Consider the following 22,214-nt stretch of genomic DNA (forward strand, 5'->3'; position numbering starts at 1 on the left):
CCTGGGAGCCACCCTGAAGCCTCCTTCCCCAAAGCTCCCCGTCATCTCCGAAAGGGGTCTTTACATCCACGCAGAGTATGGGACCCGTGCCACTGGGACTGCAAAGTGACCCCCCGTGGGACCCACACCCGCTCTGGATTCAGGGCCTTGGCGGGTCCTTGGTGGATGCGATCCGGTTCACTCCACACGACCAACAGAGCCCGACTCTCTTCTGGGCCCTGGGCTGGGTCGCAAACAAGCAGGTGATGTCCCACCTGGCGCTCACAGTCTAACAGGGGACATGTCAGGGAGGACACGGGAAGGGAACATCTGGACACAGCGTAGCTCTGTCACCACGACGCAGCCTTTTTTGACCGTGGACATCTGGGGAAAGGCTGTCCAACTTTTGAGGATTCAGGGCGCACGTGTCCTTGCTCCATCCCCAAGACTCACTCCACATCCCCCCAGCACTGCCTTAAACCTGGGCGAGAGGAGCCCCATCCTGGGCACTGAGGTTTCAAGGACCCCAATCTGGCCCCTCTCCAGCCACACCACACCCCACAGGGCGAGGAGACCATGGGGCCGAGGGGACGTGACCCTCCAGAGACCACAGCCCCCCTTATGGAGCAAAGGTGGGTACCCAGGGGCCTGGAACTCCCTCCCCAAACAGCTGGGCACACTCAAGCAGGAGGTATGGCCAAGTGGCAGTTGTCAGGGTAAAGAGAGGGGGTTCTGGGCTGGACTAGAGTGTCCACGGGGTGTGGGTGAGGCCTGACCAGGGCGAGGTATCTGGCAGGACACGGAGGGAAGGGGAAGGTGGCTCTTCCTGCACCGCCAGGTTCCCACACAAAATTCATGGAGGCAAGACTTCTAAACCCGAGCCTCGACCCCACCCCCAGGAACGAGAAGGGTGTGTTTGTCAAGGTCAATGACAGAATCTATTTTATGTAACAGTCCGTAAGCTTGAATGATATCTTTTAAATATTTAGACATACACTGTGTGGGCTTCCCTCTGTACCCTTGCCCCAGACCCCTCAAATGAGGAGTGGGTCGGGCTGGCAGGTGGTATAGGCCAGGGAAGGCCGCTCTCACCCCCACAAGGCTATTTGGACCCAGCATTATTGCAGTGTCATCTTCAAATGTATCCCAAGAAAAACCTGCTGATGGGAAACAAAATGGTGTAACTTCTATGGCGGGAAATTTGACACTATCTGGCAGAATTACGCGTGCATTTACCTTTTCACTCAGAAAATCCGCTTTCAAAAAATGCATCCTAAAGATTCATTTGCAAAAATATGAAATGAATAACTCACAAGGCTATTTATTATGGCATTACACGTGACACAAAAGGTTAGAACGACACGATGTCTATCAGTAGGGGACTTGCTGAAAAAACCACACAGTCATTGGCACCACCGAGAACTACAGAGCTACAAAAATGAATACAGGAGGGCATTCCCTGGAGGTCCAGTTGTTAGGACTCAGCGCTTCCCCTTCAGGGGCCCGGGTTAGATCCCTGGTCGCGGAACTAAGATCTCGCAAGCCACAGGGCGTGGCCAAAAAAAAAAAAAAAAAGAATGCAGGAGATGAACATTCTGGTGATGGCTGGACAACCCTCTGAATGTATTTAATACCACCAAACCGTACACTTAAAGATGGTTAAGATGGTAAGCTTTACGTGTATTTTCACCACAAATTGTCAAATCGTGAAAAACAAAATAAATGCAGAAGCTATCTATGCCCCGATCTAGAGCAATCTCCACAGTACAATGTGAAACAAAAAAAGCCAAGTGCACAACAGTGTTACTAGTACCACCTCTGCATAAGAAAAAAAGGAAGGAATAAACAACAAGGTTCTACTGTATAGCGCAGGGAACTATATTCAATATCCTGTGATAACCACCATGCAAGGAATATAAAAAAGAATTATGTATATGTATACATACATATGAATCACTTTGCTGTACAGCAGAAATGAACACATTGTAAATCAACTAAACTTCAATAAATTTTTTTTAAAAAGAAAGAAGACACACACACTTACATTTGCAAAATGAAACAATGGAAAGATAAATCAAAAATGAATTCAAAACATGATTCCCTACAAATAGTACATAAGTGGGAAATTATTTATGCAAGTATTCCAGTAATTAAATGAAAAAGAAATGTCAGAATTAGAATAGGACCGCTTTGTAACCCTTAATGAAATAATGACCTAGGCAGTGATCATCAACACCTGTTAACATCACAAGAGGAGAGATGACAAGATGTTGTGTGATTCCTGATATGATTCTTCTTTTTTTTTTTTTTCCGGTATGCGGGCCTCTCACTGCTGTGGCCTCTCCTGTTGCGGAGCACAGGCTCCGGACGCGCAGGCTCAGCGGCCATGGCTCACGGGCCCAGCCGCTCCGCGGCACGTGGGATCTTCCCGGACCGGGGCACGAACCCGTGTCCCCTGCATTGGCAGGCAGACTCTCAACCACTGCGCCACCAGGGAAGCCCCCTGATATGATTCTTAATGGAAGAATGCTACACAACCATAGAGGTAATTTTGCCCAAACAAATAATAATAATAAGGAGGAGGAGAAGGAACCAAAATCCAATCGAGCCTCCCCATCCAATTTCCAATTTTCTGGACACACTGAGGACAGGGCAACACGTTAACAGGCACCATGAGGATATAATCAAACAAATCCTGAACAAGGAAAACGCTATCAAAGCCTAGTTTCTTCAAAATAAATTACAAAGTAAAGAGAGCAAAGAAGGAGGGAACCTATAGGCAGTGGTATTCTGGTGAAGGTTTGACACCCAGCTCTCCAGGAAAAAAATGTCATGCTCTCCCATATTAGTCAGCTCAGGCTTTCATAACAAAACACCAGAGACTGGGTGACTTAGGCACCAGACATTTATTTCTCAGATCTGGAGGCTGGGAAATCCAAGATCAAGGCTGATTTAGTTCCTGTGTGCTTTTGCTTGCACACAGCAGAGTTCTCTCTGTCTTCACATGGGAAGGAGAGAGAGAAAGAGAGAAAAGGCGCCCTGGTCTCTCTTCCTCTTCTTATAAGGGCACAAATCCCATCATGGGGACCCCACCTTCATGATTTCATCTAAACCTTCATCTTCATAATTACCGCCCAAAGGCCCCACCTCTAAATACCATCACATCGAGAGTCAGGGTTTCAACATATGAATTGCGGGATGGAGGGAATATAAGCTTTCAATCCATAACATCTCCTGATATGATATAACACGATCCACTGGACCAACTATAAAGCGTTCTTGTTCTTCCCCACCACCATCAAAAAAAAAAAGATCCTAAGTCTAATCAAACATTTACACCTAATCTCTAACATAGAAGAGATACAGGGCACAGAGGTTCCAATTATTTACACCACTGGGAAGCAGTCAGGCAAACCTAGAACCTGGGATTCTACAGGACAACTGGCCTTCTTCACCAAGTCAATGGCAGGGGGAAAAGCCTTCTTTTATTAGTTTATTAAAAGTATTTATTTGTTTGGCTGCACCGGGTTTTAGTTGCGGCACACAGGATCTTTAGTTGCAGCATGTGGTATCTAGTTCCCTGACCAGGGATCGAACCCAGGCCCCCTGCACTGGGAGTGCAGAGTCTGAACCACTGGACCACCAGGGAGGTCCCTGGAAATGCTTTCTTTTAAAGGAGAGGACTCTCCCGCAATGAAAAAGACTAAAGAGACACAACAACCAATAAGTGGACAGGAAGTTGAAGGTCAAAAAGCAGTGAAGATGGCTGGGCCGTGGGGAGCCTTCCCCCTGCCACCACTTGCCAGAGCGGAGAATTCTAAAGCGTCTAAGAATTCCTCATTTGAACTTGGCTTTCCAGGTCACTGTGAAGGTATTACTCATCAAGGTTAGAGGATAGGACCTACTTATTTAACCATCCGTTAGCTTGACTCATAACCTGTAGATATTCAGCCATGTAGTATGTGTTCTCTCTTTGTTCTCATGCCTCGGGTCCTGTACAGAAGGAATAGGTTTATGGAATGCGTGCCACTCTTCAGGGCAGAAGCACAAAGCAACTCTGTCCCTCATCCCCTGTCCCACGAACCCGCCCTCTGGGTGTATTCATTCCTTCCTCTGCTTAAAATCCAGGCAGGTCCCACCACTCTTCTGGTTTCTCTTAGGAGAACATTCCCACTCCAAGAATATTAACTTTTATCCAAATTAAAACCTCGCCATCAACAGCTGGGAGATGTGCACCCCAGATGGGGTGCGGGGCCCCCTTTCTGGTTCTCACGCCTCGTGCCCGGAAGACTCGCTGCTATGTTGGACCCTTTAGGGTTGGATACAGATATGAGGAGCAGACAACAGACAAGACTTCTAATCACCATCTGTGAAAGGGAGGGAGGGAATGATCGGGGGAGGGAGGCGGGGAGAAGAGTGAGATATACATCCATTAAAGAGTTTCACCAATGTGTTATCCTTATACTGGGAAGTTCTTCTGGGAAGAAGGGCTGGGCAGCTGAGAGGCTCCATCCTTGTGCAACCCTGCTGGTCAATTAACGTTACATTTCCCTTTAGCTTTCATTTGGCATCCGAACAGCACTGTGGATGACAAAAGTCATGAGTGGCCCAAACACAGGGCTGCAAGATTCTACTGGAAACAGGCCTCTAAGGAATTGGGGTCCTCTTCTTTTTGCCAAAATAGCTTCATCAGAGGGGCCCACCCTGGGCTTGTGATGGAGGTGAGCAGAGCAGAGCATCCCTGGGCAAAGCAAGATGCCCCCAGCACGTGTTAGACACAGACACCCAGCCCAGGAAGGTAGGTACAGGTACACACACATACACACACACACACACACACACAGAAAGGAGAACACAAACTGCCAACAGGAGCAATAACCATGAAATAAAACTATTTGTCGAGAAACAGCCCTATAGCCCTGCCCATCAGCTGAAACCAAGCCACTGTAAACACATGTATGGAGCCAAGCAGAGGCCAAAGCTGTGAAGAGCCCTGTGCCAAACGCCGTCCCCAAGGCTTCTGCTTCTGGAGCGAATAACACACAGGAACATGTGACACCAGGCCAGCTCCAGCCCATAACTTGCCCGGACCTGAATCAGGTGCCTGCAGTGCCCACGCAGGGCTTGGCATGGAAGGGCTCAGTTACAGTCCGGAACACCCATCTCAAGCATCTGGAACCCGCCCCAAGTCCTTAACACCCCCCAATATCCTATTCAGAAACCCATTTTCCACAAATTCATCCAGATCCTCCCTGAACCTAATTATACCTTCTCCCTGCTCCCAGCCTGGTAGAAAGAGTTCTGGAAGATTACATTTGTTTGGGCCTCTTTTTATTTGTGCTAAAACTATCCTTTCCAAGTGTCTCTGGAGTCCCCAAGTTCCAGCCCACCGAACGCCAGAACCCCCGTCCCCATTCACTGGCTCCCTTCATGGACTTCCCCTCTGGCCCCTCTCTGCATGCAGAGTCCAGGCTGCAGGAGGCTCTGCCCCCACCCCACCCCCACTCCCAGCCCCCAACACACACACACTTTTGAATTACAAAAGTAATACATGAATATACCCTCCTTGTAAAACATGCAAACAAGACACAAGCAAACAGAGGGAAAAAATGGGAGTCCTCTTTCACTCTCCCCTAGTCCAGCCCCAGGTCTCTCCCTATAGGTAACTGCTAAAAATGGTTTCCTACCAACTTTTTTCCTGGATATAGATAGATAGAGAGATAGAGAGATAGATATCTAGATATAGATCGAATTTTTTTTCATAAGTGAGATCATGCTATACATATCATTCTGCGATTTGAGAAGCTGAGTTTTTAAGATATGCTCCTATGCAAGCGTGCAGAGTCCACACTACTGTGGGTGTTTGGACAGTAATACTAATAGGAGCCTGGGAGAAGTACTTCCAAACAAAATGAAGGAAATAAAATTGCATGCAAAATTTTCCTGAAGCACTTTAAATGCTCTTCTGAGAACCGCCTTATCCAGCCATTAAGTGTACCGCTCTTCTCAACACAAAATATCCCTGTCTCCTTGATACAAGACGTTGCCAGAATTCATCTTGGTAGCCCTCCCTAGCTTGGTAAACACCATGGAGGACAGAAGAACTGGGACCTTATGGAGCAAGGTTTATGGACCTTGCTCCATAAACGATAAGCAGAGTGGGGCCATAGAAAGGACAGGATTTGGAGAAAGAAGACAAGAGGTGAGCCCTGAGTTGCCACCGAATTTGAGGACCTCTCTCTGAGCCTGTTTCCTCCGTTAAAGGAAAGATAATACTCTAATAGCTAACCCTGGGGTGGTGTTAGGATCAAAAGAGATGGATGCTACCAATGCATGTTGTGTGTTCTAGAAGGCTATTACAGCCGTGTGAGTCGTAATTACTATTAAATGGGAAAAGCTAAATTCGAATGAGTTACGCAGACAGGGATTTGGCAACTTTTACTTGAGCACTTAACGCGTTTTCTGGGGGAATTCAACCACGGATTGAGAAGTTGCTGCCCTAACCGTCCTGGGGTGGCCAGGGCGCCACCTGCCGGCGGAGGAGGAGGCCGCGGGTGGGTCCGGGCACCGCGGGCTCCGTGACCCTGGCTCCCTCTCCGACCCCACCACGGACTCATGCGATCGGAGCCGGCTCCACGTTCTTAGGTGGCTGGGGAGCCGCAGCCGAGGCTCCTCCGCGGGCCCAGCCCCAAAGACCGGACGGAATCGCCCCTCCGGTGTCCCTGGCGGCCGGCGTGAGAGTAGGGGGCCCGGATGCAAGGCCTTGGCATCGCGGGAACCTGCTCCCCAACACAAAGCCCCGGCCGCGCAGGTGAGCTCGGCGGAGCCACGTGAGCCGGTAAACGTCCAGGAACCGAGCCACCGAGCCCCAGCCAGCCACGGTCACCCCTTCGCGCGCCCCCGCCGCAGGTCTGAGCCACCTCCACCCGGATTCGGGAGCCGAAGGGGCGAAGGTTGGGAGAGCAAGGGAAGGAAGTGGGGGTGGGCGCGGCCAGAGACCACCGCAGTCCCAGCCCCGCACCTTCAGTCTCTCCGCCCCGAGCCCCCAGCCCCCACTGTCTGTGCCACGATCACCCCGCGTCCCCAGCCCCCCCAGTCCTCGACCGCCCCACGCCCCCAGCCCCCAATCCCACCTTCCCAAGCCCCAAACCCCGCCCCCGCGCCCCCAGCCCCAGACGGCCCCGAGACCCGGCAGCCCGCGCCCCCAACCCCCAATCCCAAGATCCCAAGCCCCAAACCCCACCTCCCCGCGCCCCCAGCCCCGGGCTGCCGCGCGCCCCCAGGTCCCGCCGCCCCCAGCTACTCACCGGCGGCTCCCGTAGCCGCTGCCGGGAGAGCCGGAGCCCTGCTCAGGATAGCCGTGCTGCTGCAGGGCTGCGGCCGGGAAGGGGTAGAGGAAGCCGGTGGCCAGCGCCGACCCGCAGAGGCAGCAGCACGCCCAGGGCAGAAGCAGAGCCAGCTTCATCTTGCGCGGCCGCCCGCGGGGACCCGGAGTCCCGGGCGGGAGGACAGTCGGGAGCGCACCGACGGCCGGACCGAACCCGCGGCCCCCGCCGAGAGCCGAGCGAGCGCGCCGGTGAGCGAGCGGAGCCCAGGTCCGAGCTGGAAATGTCTGGGGGGCGCCCACGCCTCTCAGGGCCGCCTTTTCAAATTCGGCGAGGTGGGCTCTGCGCCGTCAAAGGGGGCGTGGGGCTTTCTCATTAACCCTCGGCGGTCCGGGGCCGAGGAGGCGGCAGTGGCGGCAGAGCTGGGGTTCCTCCTCCGCTGGGGGTCCGGGGAGCCGCGCGCCCCGAAAGCCAGATCTTGTGCCTGGGTCCCCAAACACACGCTCTTTAGAACCTTCCCAACCAAACCCTCTTCGGGTCGCAAGTGCTTACGGAGCACCCACTCTGTGTCTGGCAAGTTCACCTGGGCAATGTTGTTTAATCCCTACAGCACTGCTCTCTATATAAGGTGGTGCCGTTCCATTTTTCAGAGGTACAAACTGAGGCTCAAAAAAGTTAAGCAGAAAAAATACACACTCCTTGTCCAAGGCTCTTTTGACCAAACCATTGCACACCCAGACTTCCCCAGAATTCTATCCCCCTTTCACCTCCAGCCTCTACCTTGCCAGCTGTCTCTCTAAGCTGAGAAGCAGCTGGGAAGGAAGGAAGCAGTTGATGTGGGGTGAGAAGTTGTCCCTGGACTCACAGATTCATGAGGCATCGTATCTGGGAAGGAGCTGGGGGAAGATGTAACACAATCCCACCTTTTACAGATGGGAAGGCTGGGTCTCAGATCGCACACTGAGCCCAAGGCCAGCCTGGCCCCAAGTTGGTCTTTTCTGGACCACAGGATCCCCATAGGGCTTGTACCCAGCACAAAGCAGGGGGGACCCGAAATCCATCCCGTGCCCCACTCCCCCAGGGAGAAAGTCTTTTTCTAATTCTCCCCAGAGCAACCAAGGGTTGGCAGAGGTCCTGAGGCCAGCTCTGTCCCTGCTAACAGTGGGGAACTCCTAGTCCGTAAAATGCCAGTAGGACTGGAGAGAAGCCATCAAGTATGGAAGTGCTCCGTGGACTGCAATCCATTTTGTAAAAGAACTGTGGGACTGTTGTTAAAGGAAGAACCGGAGGATGCTGTTGAAAATGTGGAGGGAAAGGGCCGCTCCCAGGGCTTTTGTCCTCTTGTTTACATATCCCAATACGTATCCATATGTACATTTCCCCTATGTACCCTCTTGAGTACAAATACCAAGATATCATCTCCAACCCCCTTTATCCTCTCCCCAAACCACCCATTCAATTCCCTCAAATCCTACCTGGGCCTTTTCTTTCTTTTTTTTTTTTTTTTGGCCACTAGGCATGCAGAATCTTAGTGGGATCTTAGTTCCCCCACGGGGGATTGAAACCTCACCCCCTGCAGTGGAAGGGTGGAGTCTTAACCACTGGACTGCAGTCCCCTGCCTGGGCCTTTTAAATGGAACTTCCACACTTCCCAAGTCCAGAGTTTCCATCTAGGAATCGGGATGAACAGTCCATCTCAGAGTGGACAGTCCCCTAATGGGAAACGTCACTTGCACCTAGGACCACTTCCTTCATCTTGTCCTCCATCCTTTTCTCAAGGCCTCAAAGATTTGGAGAATTTGGGTTATCAGGGGATTTTCAGTGCCTCCCCCAAAAGGAATCTGAACTGTGTTCCTTGGGCTGTTTTCCAACACCCAATAAATGATGAGGTCATCCTCCCCCCCACCCCCCGCCAGGAATTTGTAAGCATCTGTCTTCCTCCTTTCCCTCCTTTACTTGCATAGTGAGATCTTAAAGACCAGAGGAATTCCACGTTGCTGTAAATTGGCTTTATGCTGTAGACACTGCAGTAAGGGAACAAGAATTTAGTTTTTATCTTAAATTCATTTTTCCAGTGTCATGGGCTGCACCCAAGCTAGAGGGACCAAGGACAGGAAAAGATACCACTATTCCGTACCTGCAGGATTCTTTTGGCATGAAAAGCTTTAGGAAAAGAATTAATACATCCCAGAAACTTCAGGACTAACCAGGTCTAGTTTGGTCCTCTGTTTCACTTCTAGGACAAAAAGTTCATTCTGGCCCCGTGAACATGTATTGAGAAACTTCTGCGTGTCCAGCACTGTCCTGGTGCAGTGAACGCTCTTAGAGAAGCAAATAACATGGTTCTCACCCTCAGGATGCTTACATTATTCTTGAGGAAGCGTTACAATGGGCTTTTTTTTTTTCCTTCAAAAGCCACCAGGGACTTCCCTGGTGATCCAGCGGTTAAGAATCCGCCTTCCAGTGCAGGAGACGTGGGTTCAATCCCTGGCCGGGGAACTAAGACCCCACATGCTGCGGGGCAACTAAGCCTGCACGCCACAACTAGAGAGCCCACGCGCCCCAACTACTGAGCCCTTGTGCTCTGGAGCCCCTGCCACAACTAGAGAGAAGCCTGCGTGCCACAACGAAAGATCCTGCGTGCCATAACCAGGACCCGACGCAGCCAAAAATAAATAAAATTTTTTTTAAAAGCCAGCAGGCAGTCTGGAGAAACACTCTGCAAACAAGAGGAGGTTCCATATAGAGGGCAAGGGATTAAAAAGACAAAGATGCAGAAAACCAAGAAATGTGATATCACACACACCACCCAGATGCAGAAGCCCCAGGTCTGCTCCTGGTGCCCCTGCTGACTTGCTGGGTGACCTGGAGTAAACCCCTTCCCTCTCCGGTCCTCCCCAGCATCTTCATTTGTAAAATGAAGAGTGGACTGGCTTGTCTCTGAAGACCTTTCCAGTTGTGGCCTTCTATAATTCACTTTCCCTTCATCCTCCACTCCTATCACCAAGGCAGCTGTGGATAAACCCAACCCTAGCAAGCCATCACTCTTGTAGGCAAGATTTCCAGCGGCAGCAGCCCCGTAAGGGGGGCCATGGGAGCCGAGAAGAATGGAGAAGGATTCTGTGGTATCACATTCTAACCCCTCCCTCACCCCCAGAGGACATCAGGTAGTAGAGTCCAACTCCAACCAGTACCAGCTGTGTGACCTTGGACAAGTTACCTAACCTCTCTGAGCTTCTTCAGCCGTAAAATCAGAATAATAACTGTACCTAATGTATGGGTTTGCTAAAAGGATTCAATGAATTATTCACACAAAGTGCTTGGAATCATGTGCCTGACACATTGTAATGCTCAATCAATGTTAATGATTATTATCTGCAGAGCTTTGGTGAAGGATAAAACTGAAGAATGGCTCCCTTTTCAAAGCCCCAAGTGGGCTCACACCCAGGAGTGCTTGGAGCTTTCTCAGGAGACTCTGGAGCCCCGGGATAAACCTGGTACATCTTTCTCTGTGGTTGACAGTTTAAAATGAAACTTTATTTTAAAACAAATACGGGGATAGTATTGAATAGAATGCGACATTTGCGTTATTTTTCAAGATAAAACATACTTGTGAGCGGCGGCAAAAGCAGGAAAGTTTGAACAGCCCCTAACTGAGGGGCGTACTGGTGCCCTCAGAAGGTCCAGCGCCTCCTCAAACGTCAGCCACCCCGGCTGGCCCCTGATCCAAACTCCACACGAGCACTGGTCTCTGTATTTCCATACTGTGCCCGCGGCACTCACCAAATACGTGCTAAAGCCCCAGGAGAGACAGAAGCCACTGTTCCCAAGAGCCCAAGAAATCAAGCATTGAAGCCTTGGAGTTGGGACCGGGTCGTAGTTCTGGCTCCCTCCTCCTCTCTGCCTTGGTGATCTTCAGGCATCTTACAGCGTGCCCCCACCCCCAAACCTCGATAAAATGGAAACTGGACAAATGAGGGTCAGCAGGGCGCCACTGAGCCCTTAACTCCTCGACCTCTCACCACAACTCTGACACAATCAGGGTTCTCAGAATCTCCCCAGTTTTCATCATACAAGGAGATGAGAGAAGTGATCTGTCTGCGATCTTGTGCTCTCGCCCCCGTCTGTAAGTTCAAAAGCGCCTTAGAAACGGGGTTGTTTGTACAAAGAGGGATCAGATTTCTTGGTGGAGGTAGACAAAGGCCCCGACACACACACACTGGAGAAGTGGGCTCCTCCGCAACTATGTTTCCAGGCCCTTCTGATAAGAAAATATCAGTCAGCATCCTCTTGGGCAGACAAAAAGCAGATCTTCACTTCTGCTGAAGTCAGCAGAGAGACCAACTGAACGGAGAAGTAAATACTCATCAAGCTGAAGCCAAGGTAAATACTGACCTTCTGGCATGATAAACCCTCCTGTTAATCTAAAACAGAATCTGCCCCTCCCCCGTGAGTACCCTTACAGGACATGGATCCTGCAATCCTCCCAGAAGTTCAGGGAAGCAATAGTAGGGACAGCCTGGTTTTCATACTGATCTCTTTAGCAGCCCATCCTCCCAGCTGTTCCAGATCCCAGGCCAGCACAGGAATGGGCTGGATTGACTCAACGTAGTGGGACAGTTGCAACAAAGGGCCTTCTTTGTTTTGCTCCAAACTTTCTGTACTTGGCCAGGGGCAAAATATGAGAATGTGGATATAATGGAAGACGCCGACTCTGAATTTTCTTCTTTACCTGGACACCCGCAAAATTCCACCCAACCCTATAAAAGGGAACACTTCCTTGCTCAGCATACCTGTTTCCCTAAACTTTGGCAGTGAAATAGATGTTCAGAAGACAGCAAATTAAGACAAATACTTCATGCATCTAGGTCTTTTTTGCATTAACATTCACGTATGGCTTTAGCAAGTCGACTGTCTCTGTCTTCTCTTGTAAGAAATAAAGAAATGATGACAGGGCTTCCCTGGTGGTGCAGTGGTTGAGAGTCCGCCTGCCAATGCAGGGGACACGGGTTCGTGCCCCGGTCTGGGAAGATCCCACATGCCGCAGAGCGGCTGGGCCCGTGAGCCATGGCCGCTGAGCCTGCGCGTCCAGAGCCTGTGCTCCGCAACAGGAGAGGCCAAAACAGTGAGAGGCCCACGTACCACAAAAAAAAAAAAAAAAAAAAAAGAAATGATGACACACACACACACACACAAAGTAGACAGCAAATTAGATGGCTACCACCATAGCCCATGATCTTAAACACAAATTTGGAAGAGAAAATGAAGTATTAAAAGCAAAACCTAAAAAACACTAAAAACATGGAGTCTGCCCAACTACCAATGCCAAAAGCCCAACTCAAATGTGGTGATAAGAAGTTTGACTGCTGACTAATGCAGCCACAGCTAAACAAATGCTTCCCTAAGAACTTAATGAGATTACTGGGAAAAAAATGAAGAAAGGGGATGTCTTTTTCTGGCTGGCTGCTATAACAGAATCCCATAGACGAGGGGGCTTAAAAAAACAGAAATTTATTTCTCACACTTCAGGAGACTGAAGTCCAAGATCAAGGCACCAGCAGATTCGTAGCCAGGTGAGGACTTGCTTCCTCGTTCACGGAGAGCTGTTTTCTCACTCTGTCCTCACATGGTGGAAGGCGCAAGGGAGCTCTGTGGGGGGTCTCCTTTATAAGGGCACTAATCTCACTCAGGAGGGCTCCACCCTCATGACCTAATCACCTCCCAATAACCCCACCTCCTAATACCAAAACCTTGGAGGTTAGGATCTCAACATATGCATCTGGGGGGAACACAAACATTCAGTCCATTACAGCTATAAAATAAAGAAGACGCAACACCTGGGGAGTGTTGGCTTAACAAGCTTTATCCTCGCATAGGCATGAAGATGTAGGGGGTTTAGACACATTGAACCCATGTCAATGATATCCCTCCCTAGCTGCCCCTAGCTGGGGGTCTGTGGTGGGGGATCTGCTCAGGCCTCCCCACCCTGGTTCTCCATACCCCCTCCACTGCCCAGTTCTGCAGTTCAGCACTTGGGGCTCCTACATGAGAGCTTGTTGGTAAAACAAACCGTGAGTGAAAAGGAGAGCCATCAGGGCAGGTAGGTAACAAGAGAGACGTTGGGCTTAGAAAAGGAAAGGGGAAAAAAAAAAACATGCAGGAAAAAAGAATTAAACGTGTTCTCTGAGTCACAGGGATGAATTGGGGGCCAATGGATGGAAGATGCCAGCTGAATATAAGGAAGAACTTTGAAATAGGTTGGCCACAGTTGGCTTTAGCTGCATGGTGGGTTGAGGGGTGAGATTCCCATCACTAGCGGGATCCAGCCAGAGAGTGGGGTAGCACCTAGCAGAAACATTATAATTAAGCAGAAAGCACTACCTATGGCCCTGAGACCATGATTCTTGAACCTCAGAGACAAGAAAGGGATTTAATTAACTGTAGAATTTTCCCTGAACAGGCATGAATAAGTATGGTAGACTTTACCAGTGCTCACCAACATCTGGACCTCCTGTCATCTCTGGGCACAAAGAAAACCTCCCTTACCAGCCTCTCTTGCAGTTAGGCAAGGTCATGTGACTAGCTCTGGCCAGTGAGCTCTGCGCAGAAGGGAGCTGTGCCACGTCCAGGACAAAGAGGAAAGAAAGAGTATGAGTTCTCTCCAAGCCTTCTCCGTCCCTGCCACAGCAGATGTTCTCCAGGCTGGGCCTTTGTCAGCCTGGATCCCTGAGTGCATCCTCTGCCACCTGTTCCCATCCTGCCTTCCTTGTCTGTCCTGCTGCCACACTACCCCCACTTCCACCTACCCCCACCCCCACCCCATGCTCCAGCCACAGAGCAACACTTGCATTCCCTCAACAGGCCGAGATCTTTCCCACTGCCATGGCTTTGCACAGATTGTTCTCTCTATCTGGCATGTTTTTGGCATAGACTGAATGTTTGTGTCCCCTCCAAATTCATATGTTGAAATCCTAACCCTTAATGTGATGAGGCCTTTGGGAAGTGATTAGGTCATGAGGGTGGAGCCCTAATGAATAGGATTAGTGCCCTTATAAAAGACCCCGCAGAGCTCCCTCCCCTCTTTGGCCATGTGGGGACACAGCAAGGTGATGACCCTCTATAAACCAGGAATCAGGCCCTCACCAGACACCACATCTGCTGGCACCTTGATCTTGGACTTCCCAACCTCCAGAACCATGAGAATTATCATCCCCCCAGTTCATGATATTATAGCAGCCCAAATGAACTAAGACACTTCCATCCTCACTCAGTCTCCTCCTGGTGAGCCTTCTTCAGGATGCAGCTCGTCACCAAATCCCCCCAACTAGGATTGATACCCATCCTGTGCTCCCAGAGGTCTTTCCACAACCTTCTTAGTCCACACACACTTCCACTTGCCATGGTTACTTCTTAACATGTTTGCTGTCTCCCCTACCACACATTACACACTCTAAGAACAAGGGTAGTTTCCCACCCATCTCTGTCTCCCTGGGCCTAACAGCATCACACTCAGTCCAAGCTAAATAAATATTAGCTGGATATCTGAGTAAATCAATGAACCACTTGGTTCATTTTCCCAAGCCCTCAGGAAGAGAAGGGCCAGTGTTGGGAACCTGAGCAACACAATTGTTTACTCTGTATTCTTCCTTCTTTGCCTGTGACAAAGAAAAAGAGAGAAGCACAAATGCAAATGTCAGGTGGGTCCTACAGATGACCAGACCAAAGAAGGGACTTGCCATTCATTTCAAGAGGGACTGGTATCTACCCCACTCACATCTCTATCCAAAATTGAGCTTATCCTAACTTAAGAAAGGATTGTCAGGTGCAATCTTCAAACCAGAAGTCTCCAGATAGCCCCGTAAATACTAGCCCACCAACATCTTAAGGATTTACCATATTGGTCTTTGCTGCACATAATCGAAAACACCTCCCCAGTGCTTCTCGGAAGGCATCTTTTGCTGAAAAGCAGAGAGGAAGGCAGACCATGTTCCCTAAGGGTGGTTTTGCACTGATACCAAGACCCAAAACAAAGAGAATGAAAAGGTTGTTCCACTTGATAAAACCTCAGTGCAGGGACTTCCCTGGTGGTGCAGTGGTTAAGAATCTGCCTGCCAGGGACTTCCCTGGTGGTGCAGTGGTTGGGAATCTGCCTGCCAATGCAGGGAACATGGGTTCGAGCCCTGGTCTGGGAGGATTCCACATGCCGTGGAGCAGCTGGGCCCGTGCGCCACAGCTACTGGGCCTGCGCTCTGGAGCCCGCGAGCCACAACTACTGAAGCCCACGTGCCACCACTGCTGAAGCCCGTGTGCCTAGAGCCGGTGCTCCACAACAGGAGAGACCACTGCAATGAGAAGCCCGCGCACCGCAACGAGGAGTGGCCCCCACTCGCCACAACTAGAGAAAGCCCGCGCGCAGCAGCCAAGACCCAATGCAGCAAAAAATAAATAAATTAATTAAAAAAAAAAAAAAGAATCCGCCTGCCAATGCAGGGGACACAGGTTCGATCCCTGGTCCAGGAAGATCCCACATGCTGCGGAGCAACTAAGCTCCTGCACTACATCTACTGAGCCCGTGAGCCACAGCTACTGAAGCCCGCGCACCTAGAGCCCGTGCTTCCCAACAAGAGAAGACACCGCAATGAGAAGCCCGCGCACCACAACCAAGAGTAGCCCCCGCTCGCCGCAACTAGAGAAAGCCCGCGCACAGCAACGAAGACCCAACACAGCCAAAAACAACTAAACAAATAAATAAATAAATTTATTTATTTTTTAAAAAACTCACTTCAATTTACTATTATGAAATATCTGTTTGAAGTCGAGACAAGTTCTAGATAAGCCCTTCATTGAGAAACCAGGAAAAAAGGGGAGGGGCGTGAGAAAGCAGCCAGAGTGGAACTCTGATTACAGAGTCATTAATTAAGACCATGACAGTCCACGGAATTGCCTTTGATTGGAAAAATAGATGACTGCAGAATTAAAGGCTTTGGGGGAAAATCTTTTCATGCTTAAGGAGAGCCAAAACTTCTTTCAAGGATTTTAAAATTAAGGCACTATTAAAGCTAAGGCGTTGGTTGTGACCAGAAGACCCTGTCAATTTAGTCAAAATCTTATGGGGAGGAGGGGGACAAAGTAAGTGACCCGTTTTGTTTCAAAGCCCTGTACAACTGTCTGATTCCACACACAGGCTTTTTTTAGGCTGGCCTGGACACCCTCACAGAGCCACCCAGAGGGACCCCACCATGGGATCTTGGGGGGAAGCAGCCCCCAAGTCCAGCGTGCACCTCTCGGTGCTATCCAGAGGCTGCTACCCACCTGGTGTGAGGGTGGGGCTCAGGGTGCAGCAGCAGCCTGGTCCCGCCCGAATCTCTCCCTGGTGTCCCCACTGCCATCTCCTGGCCCTCCAGCAAGCATCCAGGCCCAACAGAACCCCAGCTCAGACACTTACTGCAGGGTGCTTTGGGCAACTTTCTTAACCTCCCTGAACTTCAGTTTCCTTCTCTCTCTGTGAGGTGGAAAGAATATTCTCACGCAGGGTCACTAGGAAAATCCATACCTATATACATTCATACCGACAATATGTGAAAAGAACCGGGCCTATGGAAGCTCCATGTGTATTGGTTCTCTTCCTCACTTCCTCTCTCCAACCCTTCCCTAAGTGACCTTCAGAAAAGATGGTTCTAGAATGCAGATCATATCGTTGCCCTCCAGGACTTTGCAGAGGGTGCCAAGGATTTAGATTTGACTTCACTTTGAGCCTGATGCTCAGACCAAAAGGCCCTCTTGGCCTCACCCCATGCCCTGCCTGCTTCCCTCAAACACCTGCCATGGCTCCCGACTGCCTACAGAATAAAGTCTGAACTCTCTGAACTGGCATTTTTCGAAGCCCTTCATGAACTGGCCTCAAACTACCCTTCTGGAATCATCTCTCACTGCTTCCTTCTTTACCAGCACGTATCCCAGAGCAAGCCATATACACAGGGTTGGGAAATTGCATGAGCTAAGATGCAACAGTGTATGGCTCAGTGCCCAGGACCCAGAGGACTTGGGGAGACAGATAAGTGGACCCACAGATACAAGCAGTGTGACACCTGCATGGAGTGTGTAGGGAGTCCCAGGAGAGGGACTGGCTGCTAGACCAGCCTGTGGCAGTTAAAGGGTCTCAGAAGAGCCCTATGTGAGCTAAGACCTAGGGACGCGTAGGAGTTTGCCCGAGAGAAAGTGGGGACAGTGCACAGAAGGGGAGAGGAGGAGCAGGGGCAGAGAAGATGTGGGCGAGGGCAAGAGATGAGGCCAGTACAGTTGCACCGGCCCAGACACATCATTAGGGGCTTAGTGGGCCAAAGCTGTCTCATTGCAGAGGATGGAGCCCCCTGGAGGAGTTTCAAGAAACAAGGGACAAGAAATAATCAGGTTTGCATTTTAGGAACATTCCTCTGGCTGCAGGATGTAGAGCAAACAGGCACAGGGAAGGTGAGAGGCTGGGAAACCAGTTCAGAAGCTCTTGCAGAAACCTGGCTAGAAGTGGAGATGGTGACGAGGGAGCAGATTAGAGAGAATCCCCCAGACTTTCTGCCCAGTTAGAGCTGCATTGCCCAACACAGTAGCCACCAGCCGCTTGTGGCTGTTGAGCTCTGGAGAGACACCTGGTCCAAAGTGAGATGGCCTACACATCTGGCACACACAACAGGTTTTGAAGAGTTAGTTCACAAAAATTTTTTTAATATTTTATTTATTTATTTATTTTTGGCTGCGTCAGGTCTTCGTTGTGGCACGCGGGATCTTCGTTGCAGCACGCGGGATCTTTTTGTTGTGGCGCGTGGGCTTCTCTCTAGTTGTGGCGTGCAGGTTTTCTCTCTCTAGTTGTGGCGCATGGGATCCAGAGCGCGTGGGCTCCAGAGCGCATAGGCTCTGTAGTTTGCAGCACGCAGACTCTCTAGTTGAGGCATGCGGTCTCAGTAGTTGTGGCGCGCGGGCTTAGTTGCCCCACAGCCTGTGGGATCTTAGTTCCCCGACCAGGGATCGAACCCACCTCCGCTGCATTGGAAGGCGGATTCTTTACCGCTGGATCACCAGGGAAGTCCCTAGTTCAAAATTTTAAAAAGAATGTAAAATAGGGGCTTCCCTGGTGGCGCAGTGGTTAAGAATCCGCCTGCCAATGCAGGGGACACAGGTTCGAGCCCTGGTTCGGGAAGATCCCACATGCCGCGGAGCAACTAAGCCTGTGCGCCACAACTACTGAGCCCACGTGCTACAACTACTGAAGCCCGCACACCTAGAGCCCGTGCTCTGCAACAAGAGAAGCCACCGCAATGAGAAGCCCACACACCGCAACGTAGAGTAGCCCCCGCTCGCCGCAACTAGAGAAAAACCATGTGCAGCAACGAAGACTCAATGCAGCCAAAAATAAATAATTTTAAATAAGAATGTAAAATACCTCACTAATAACTTCTATATTGATTCTATGTTGAGATTATATTTTTGAGATACTGGACTAAATAAAAGTGTTAAAATTAACTCTTCGTATTTCTCTCAGATGTTTTTTTTTCTTTTTTCTCTTTTCTCTCTCTTAAGTGTTTTTAATGTGGCTATTAAAAACTCAAAATCACGTCTAAATCTTACATTCTATTTCTATTGGGTGGTGCTGGATTAGTGGGACCATGGAGGGGGAGGGGGTGCCTACAATGACTCTGGGTATCTGCTCAGGAGACTGAGTGATGATTAGGGTGATAGCGGGTACCACACGCAGCCCCCGCTTCCTGGATGCAGGTATGGTCCTAAGCGCCTTAATCCACATGCTCTTTTCATTCCTCCCAACAATCTAATGAGGCAGATGCCAGTGTTATCTCCATTTTGCAGATGGGAAAACTAAGACACAGAGAGGTCACAGGCAGAGCAGGGATGTGGACCCAGGCAGTCTGACTCCAGGGTCCAGGCTCTTAGTCACAACTGATACTGCACTTCTAGAAGTCCCATGAACTGAGGTTGGGAACAGGGGAGCAGGCTGGGAGGGTGAGAGAAAAAAGGAATTCATTTGGGGATGCGTTGAATGTGGATATGCCTCTAGGATATCCAAGAAGGATATTTCACTGGAAGGACAGGCCTGGAACTCAGGGGGTAAATCCATGCTGGGGACGGAAACTACAAATCACTGAGCAGATCATGATGAGAGAAACAGCTAGGATAACTCTCCACACAGCCTGTCCTGAGCCCCTTCCTTCCTCCCTCACCCCCTAATGGCCCACCTCCGATATATACAGGATCATCGATTTGCTGATTCATCTGACAAATATTTATTGAGCGCCTATGACATGCCAGGCCCTTAAGTGGGACCTCCAGTCATTATGTTTCATAAGATGATGCAATAACACAGCAGCATCCACGAAGAATCCCTGTCTCAAAAAGACATGGAACCTCAATCTCATGAAGCCTCTGCGTTTAACCGTGAATTTATTGGAAATACGGGAGACAGAGGAACACGTTAAACAATACCAGAGGGGAGCGATCAGCCAAGTCCAAAGGCAGGATGTCCACCAGGCCAGCTGACCTGGTTTCTCCCAAACACAAAGGGCATGAAGGAAGAAAAATAAGGTGATTAAATTAGATCAAAATTTACATTAAAGAGACTTAACCAAATGCTATGGTATCCTGGATTGGATCCTGGGACAGAAAAAAAAGATATTAGTGGGGAAAAAAACTGATGAAACCTGAATTAACTCTGAAATTTACTTAATAGTAATGTATTCATGTTAATTTCTTACTTTTGACAAATGCACCATGATTGCCTAAGATATTAACACTAAGGAAAACTGTGTGAAAGGTATACAGGAACTCTTGTACCAGCTTTGTAACTTCTTTATAAATCTAAAATTATTCCAAAATAAAAAGGTTTTCTTTTTAAAGAGAGAGGGGCTTTAGAAGTATAAGAGCCAAAGACAATGGAAGGCCCTTGTTTGGATCCTGGTTTGAACAAATCCATTGTAAAAACGTCTTTACAACAATCGGGGAAATTTGAATATGGACTGGATATTAGATGATATTTCTCAGGAATCGTTGTTCATTTTATTAAGTGTGATAATGACATGGTGGTTATGTTTTTTAAAAAGCCCCTATCTGTTAAACACATGTATGTACCGGTGAAATGACATGATGTCTGGGATTTACTCTAAAATACTCCGGGAAAAAAAAGTGGTATGGTAGATAAAATGGGGTCGAAAATGGTTGATAATTGTTAAAGCAAATGATGTGTATATATTTAAGTTGTCCATATTGACAAGTTAAGAGAGGAAGGAAGCGGGGCGGGGGGGGGGAGGGGGAGGGGGAGGGGAATGTTAATGGGTTTAGAGGCGTCCCTCTGAGATGGAACAGTCTGGTCATCAGCTTGCACTGTTTCCCTGATCAAGACTCACTGCCATTCCCAATGCAGGGGGCCCGGGTTTGATCTCTGGTCAGGGAATTAGATCCCACATGCATGCCGCAACTAAGGAGCAGGTGAGCCACAACTAAGGAGCCTGCCTGCCGCAACTAAGACCCGACGCAACCAAAGAAACAAATAAATATATATTTTTTTAAGTTTGCTCTTAAAAAAAAAAAAAAGAAGACTCATTGCCAAGCCACCAAGTGACCCACATCCCACCCTAATGATGGTACCAGCAAGGTAGCAGGACAGGGTAGCAGCAGGGAGTTGGGTCCTGGCTTCACACAGCCTTCATTCAAACCCCGGATGGCCTCAAACAGTCCCTGTACCTTGGTTCTACCTTCTATAAGACAGAAATGAAGGTAATAAGAGTACCTACCTATGAGGTTGCTGAGAATTTTAAAGGAGTGGATAGGTGCAAAGTGCTTCAAGTTGGGTGTGGCACCCGGTAAGGAATCAGCTCATGTTAGCTGATTTCATTACCATTACTACACGTTCCCCAGCCACTGTAACCCCGTGACCATCGTGTTCCCGTCCCCTGCTCCCCAGCCTCTCCTGGACTTTGTAACGTATCCCATATGAATGCTAAGAATTGCCTCAAGTTGTTTGGCTACAACTGTGCCTTTTAGTTTTCACATGCTCCTAATCAGAAACAATTTGATTAATGCCCTTCACCATTTTGAGAGTCTTCAGATGGGTCAAAGAGATCTCTTTTCAAGTAAGAATTTCCCAAACTCTCTGGCCTTTCCTTATAACTAGCTGATGACAGAAGCGATGTGACAGTGATCCTTGATGACTCATTTGCCTGGGGGAGAGGGGACCTCATGTCCTGTGTCACCAGGCTCTCCCGCCGTCTGTGTAGGAGGGAGCACGCCTTTGATTTATGATCTGCTCTGCTGTCCTGCAGCCCAGAGTCCTGTACAGCCTTTGCAAGACAGCTGTGCCGTGAGCTGAAAGACGTTGAAAGGAATCCTTGCTGACCCATCCTCATCCGAGCACACTTGCTCTTTGCAAGGCAGGTATGTAACTAGTCAGTTTACATGTGACAGCATCACACAACACAATCAAGCCTCTTTCTGGCTCCTCTTGTGGTTCTAATTTGTAGTAATCTTAAGTGCCTTTCTTAGCAATTTTTCATGCCTATGGAGAAAGACCATTCCACGAAACAGCGTTACCCTGGACTTGGGCCAGGTTTGCGCAGTTCTAGAAATCTGATGGTGATGGAGCCCTTCTCAGGTACCAGGAACTGAGCTGAGTGCCTGGGGTGGGTTAGCACATTTGTCCTCAGAACAGTCCTACAAAGCAGGTGCTATTATTATGGCCATTTTACAGGCAAGGATACCGAGGCACAAAGCAGTTAAGTAACTGGTCCAACGTCACCCATCTGGGAAGTCATGGAGGCAAGCTTTGAACTCAGACCGTCCAGCTGCAGAGCCCAAACTCTTTGCGGCACTGCTTTGCACAGCAACTCACCCAACAGGGACAGCCAGGGACTA

General features: G+C 49.5%; 1 protein-coding gene across 2 annotated transcripts in view; it reads right to left on the reverse strand.

Moving 5' to 3' along the window:
* Positions 1–7,444, reverse strand: part of COL26A1 (collagen type XXVI alpha 1 chain) — a 174,682-nt gene extending 167,238 nt beyond the window's left edge. For both annotated transcript variants that reach the window (XM_060124356.1, XM_060124355.1), the window contains exon 1: positions 7,287–7,444. In XM_060124356.1, the coding sequence (XP_059980339.1) occupies positions 7,287–7,444 (158 nt within the window). The remainder of the gene's footprint in view (positions 1–7,286) is intronic.
* Positions 7,445–22,214: the final 14,770 nt, after the last annotated feature.

The sequence above is a fragment of the Lagenorhynchus albirostris genome, chromosome 15 (assembly GCF_949774975.1).
Source record: "Lagenorhynchus albirostris chromosome 15, mLagAlb1.1, whole genome shotgun sequence".
Lineage (NCBI taxonomy): Eukaryota > Metazoa > Chordata > Mammalia > Artiodactyla > Delphinidae > Lagenorhynchus > Lagenorhynchus albirostris.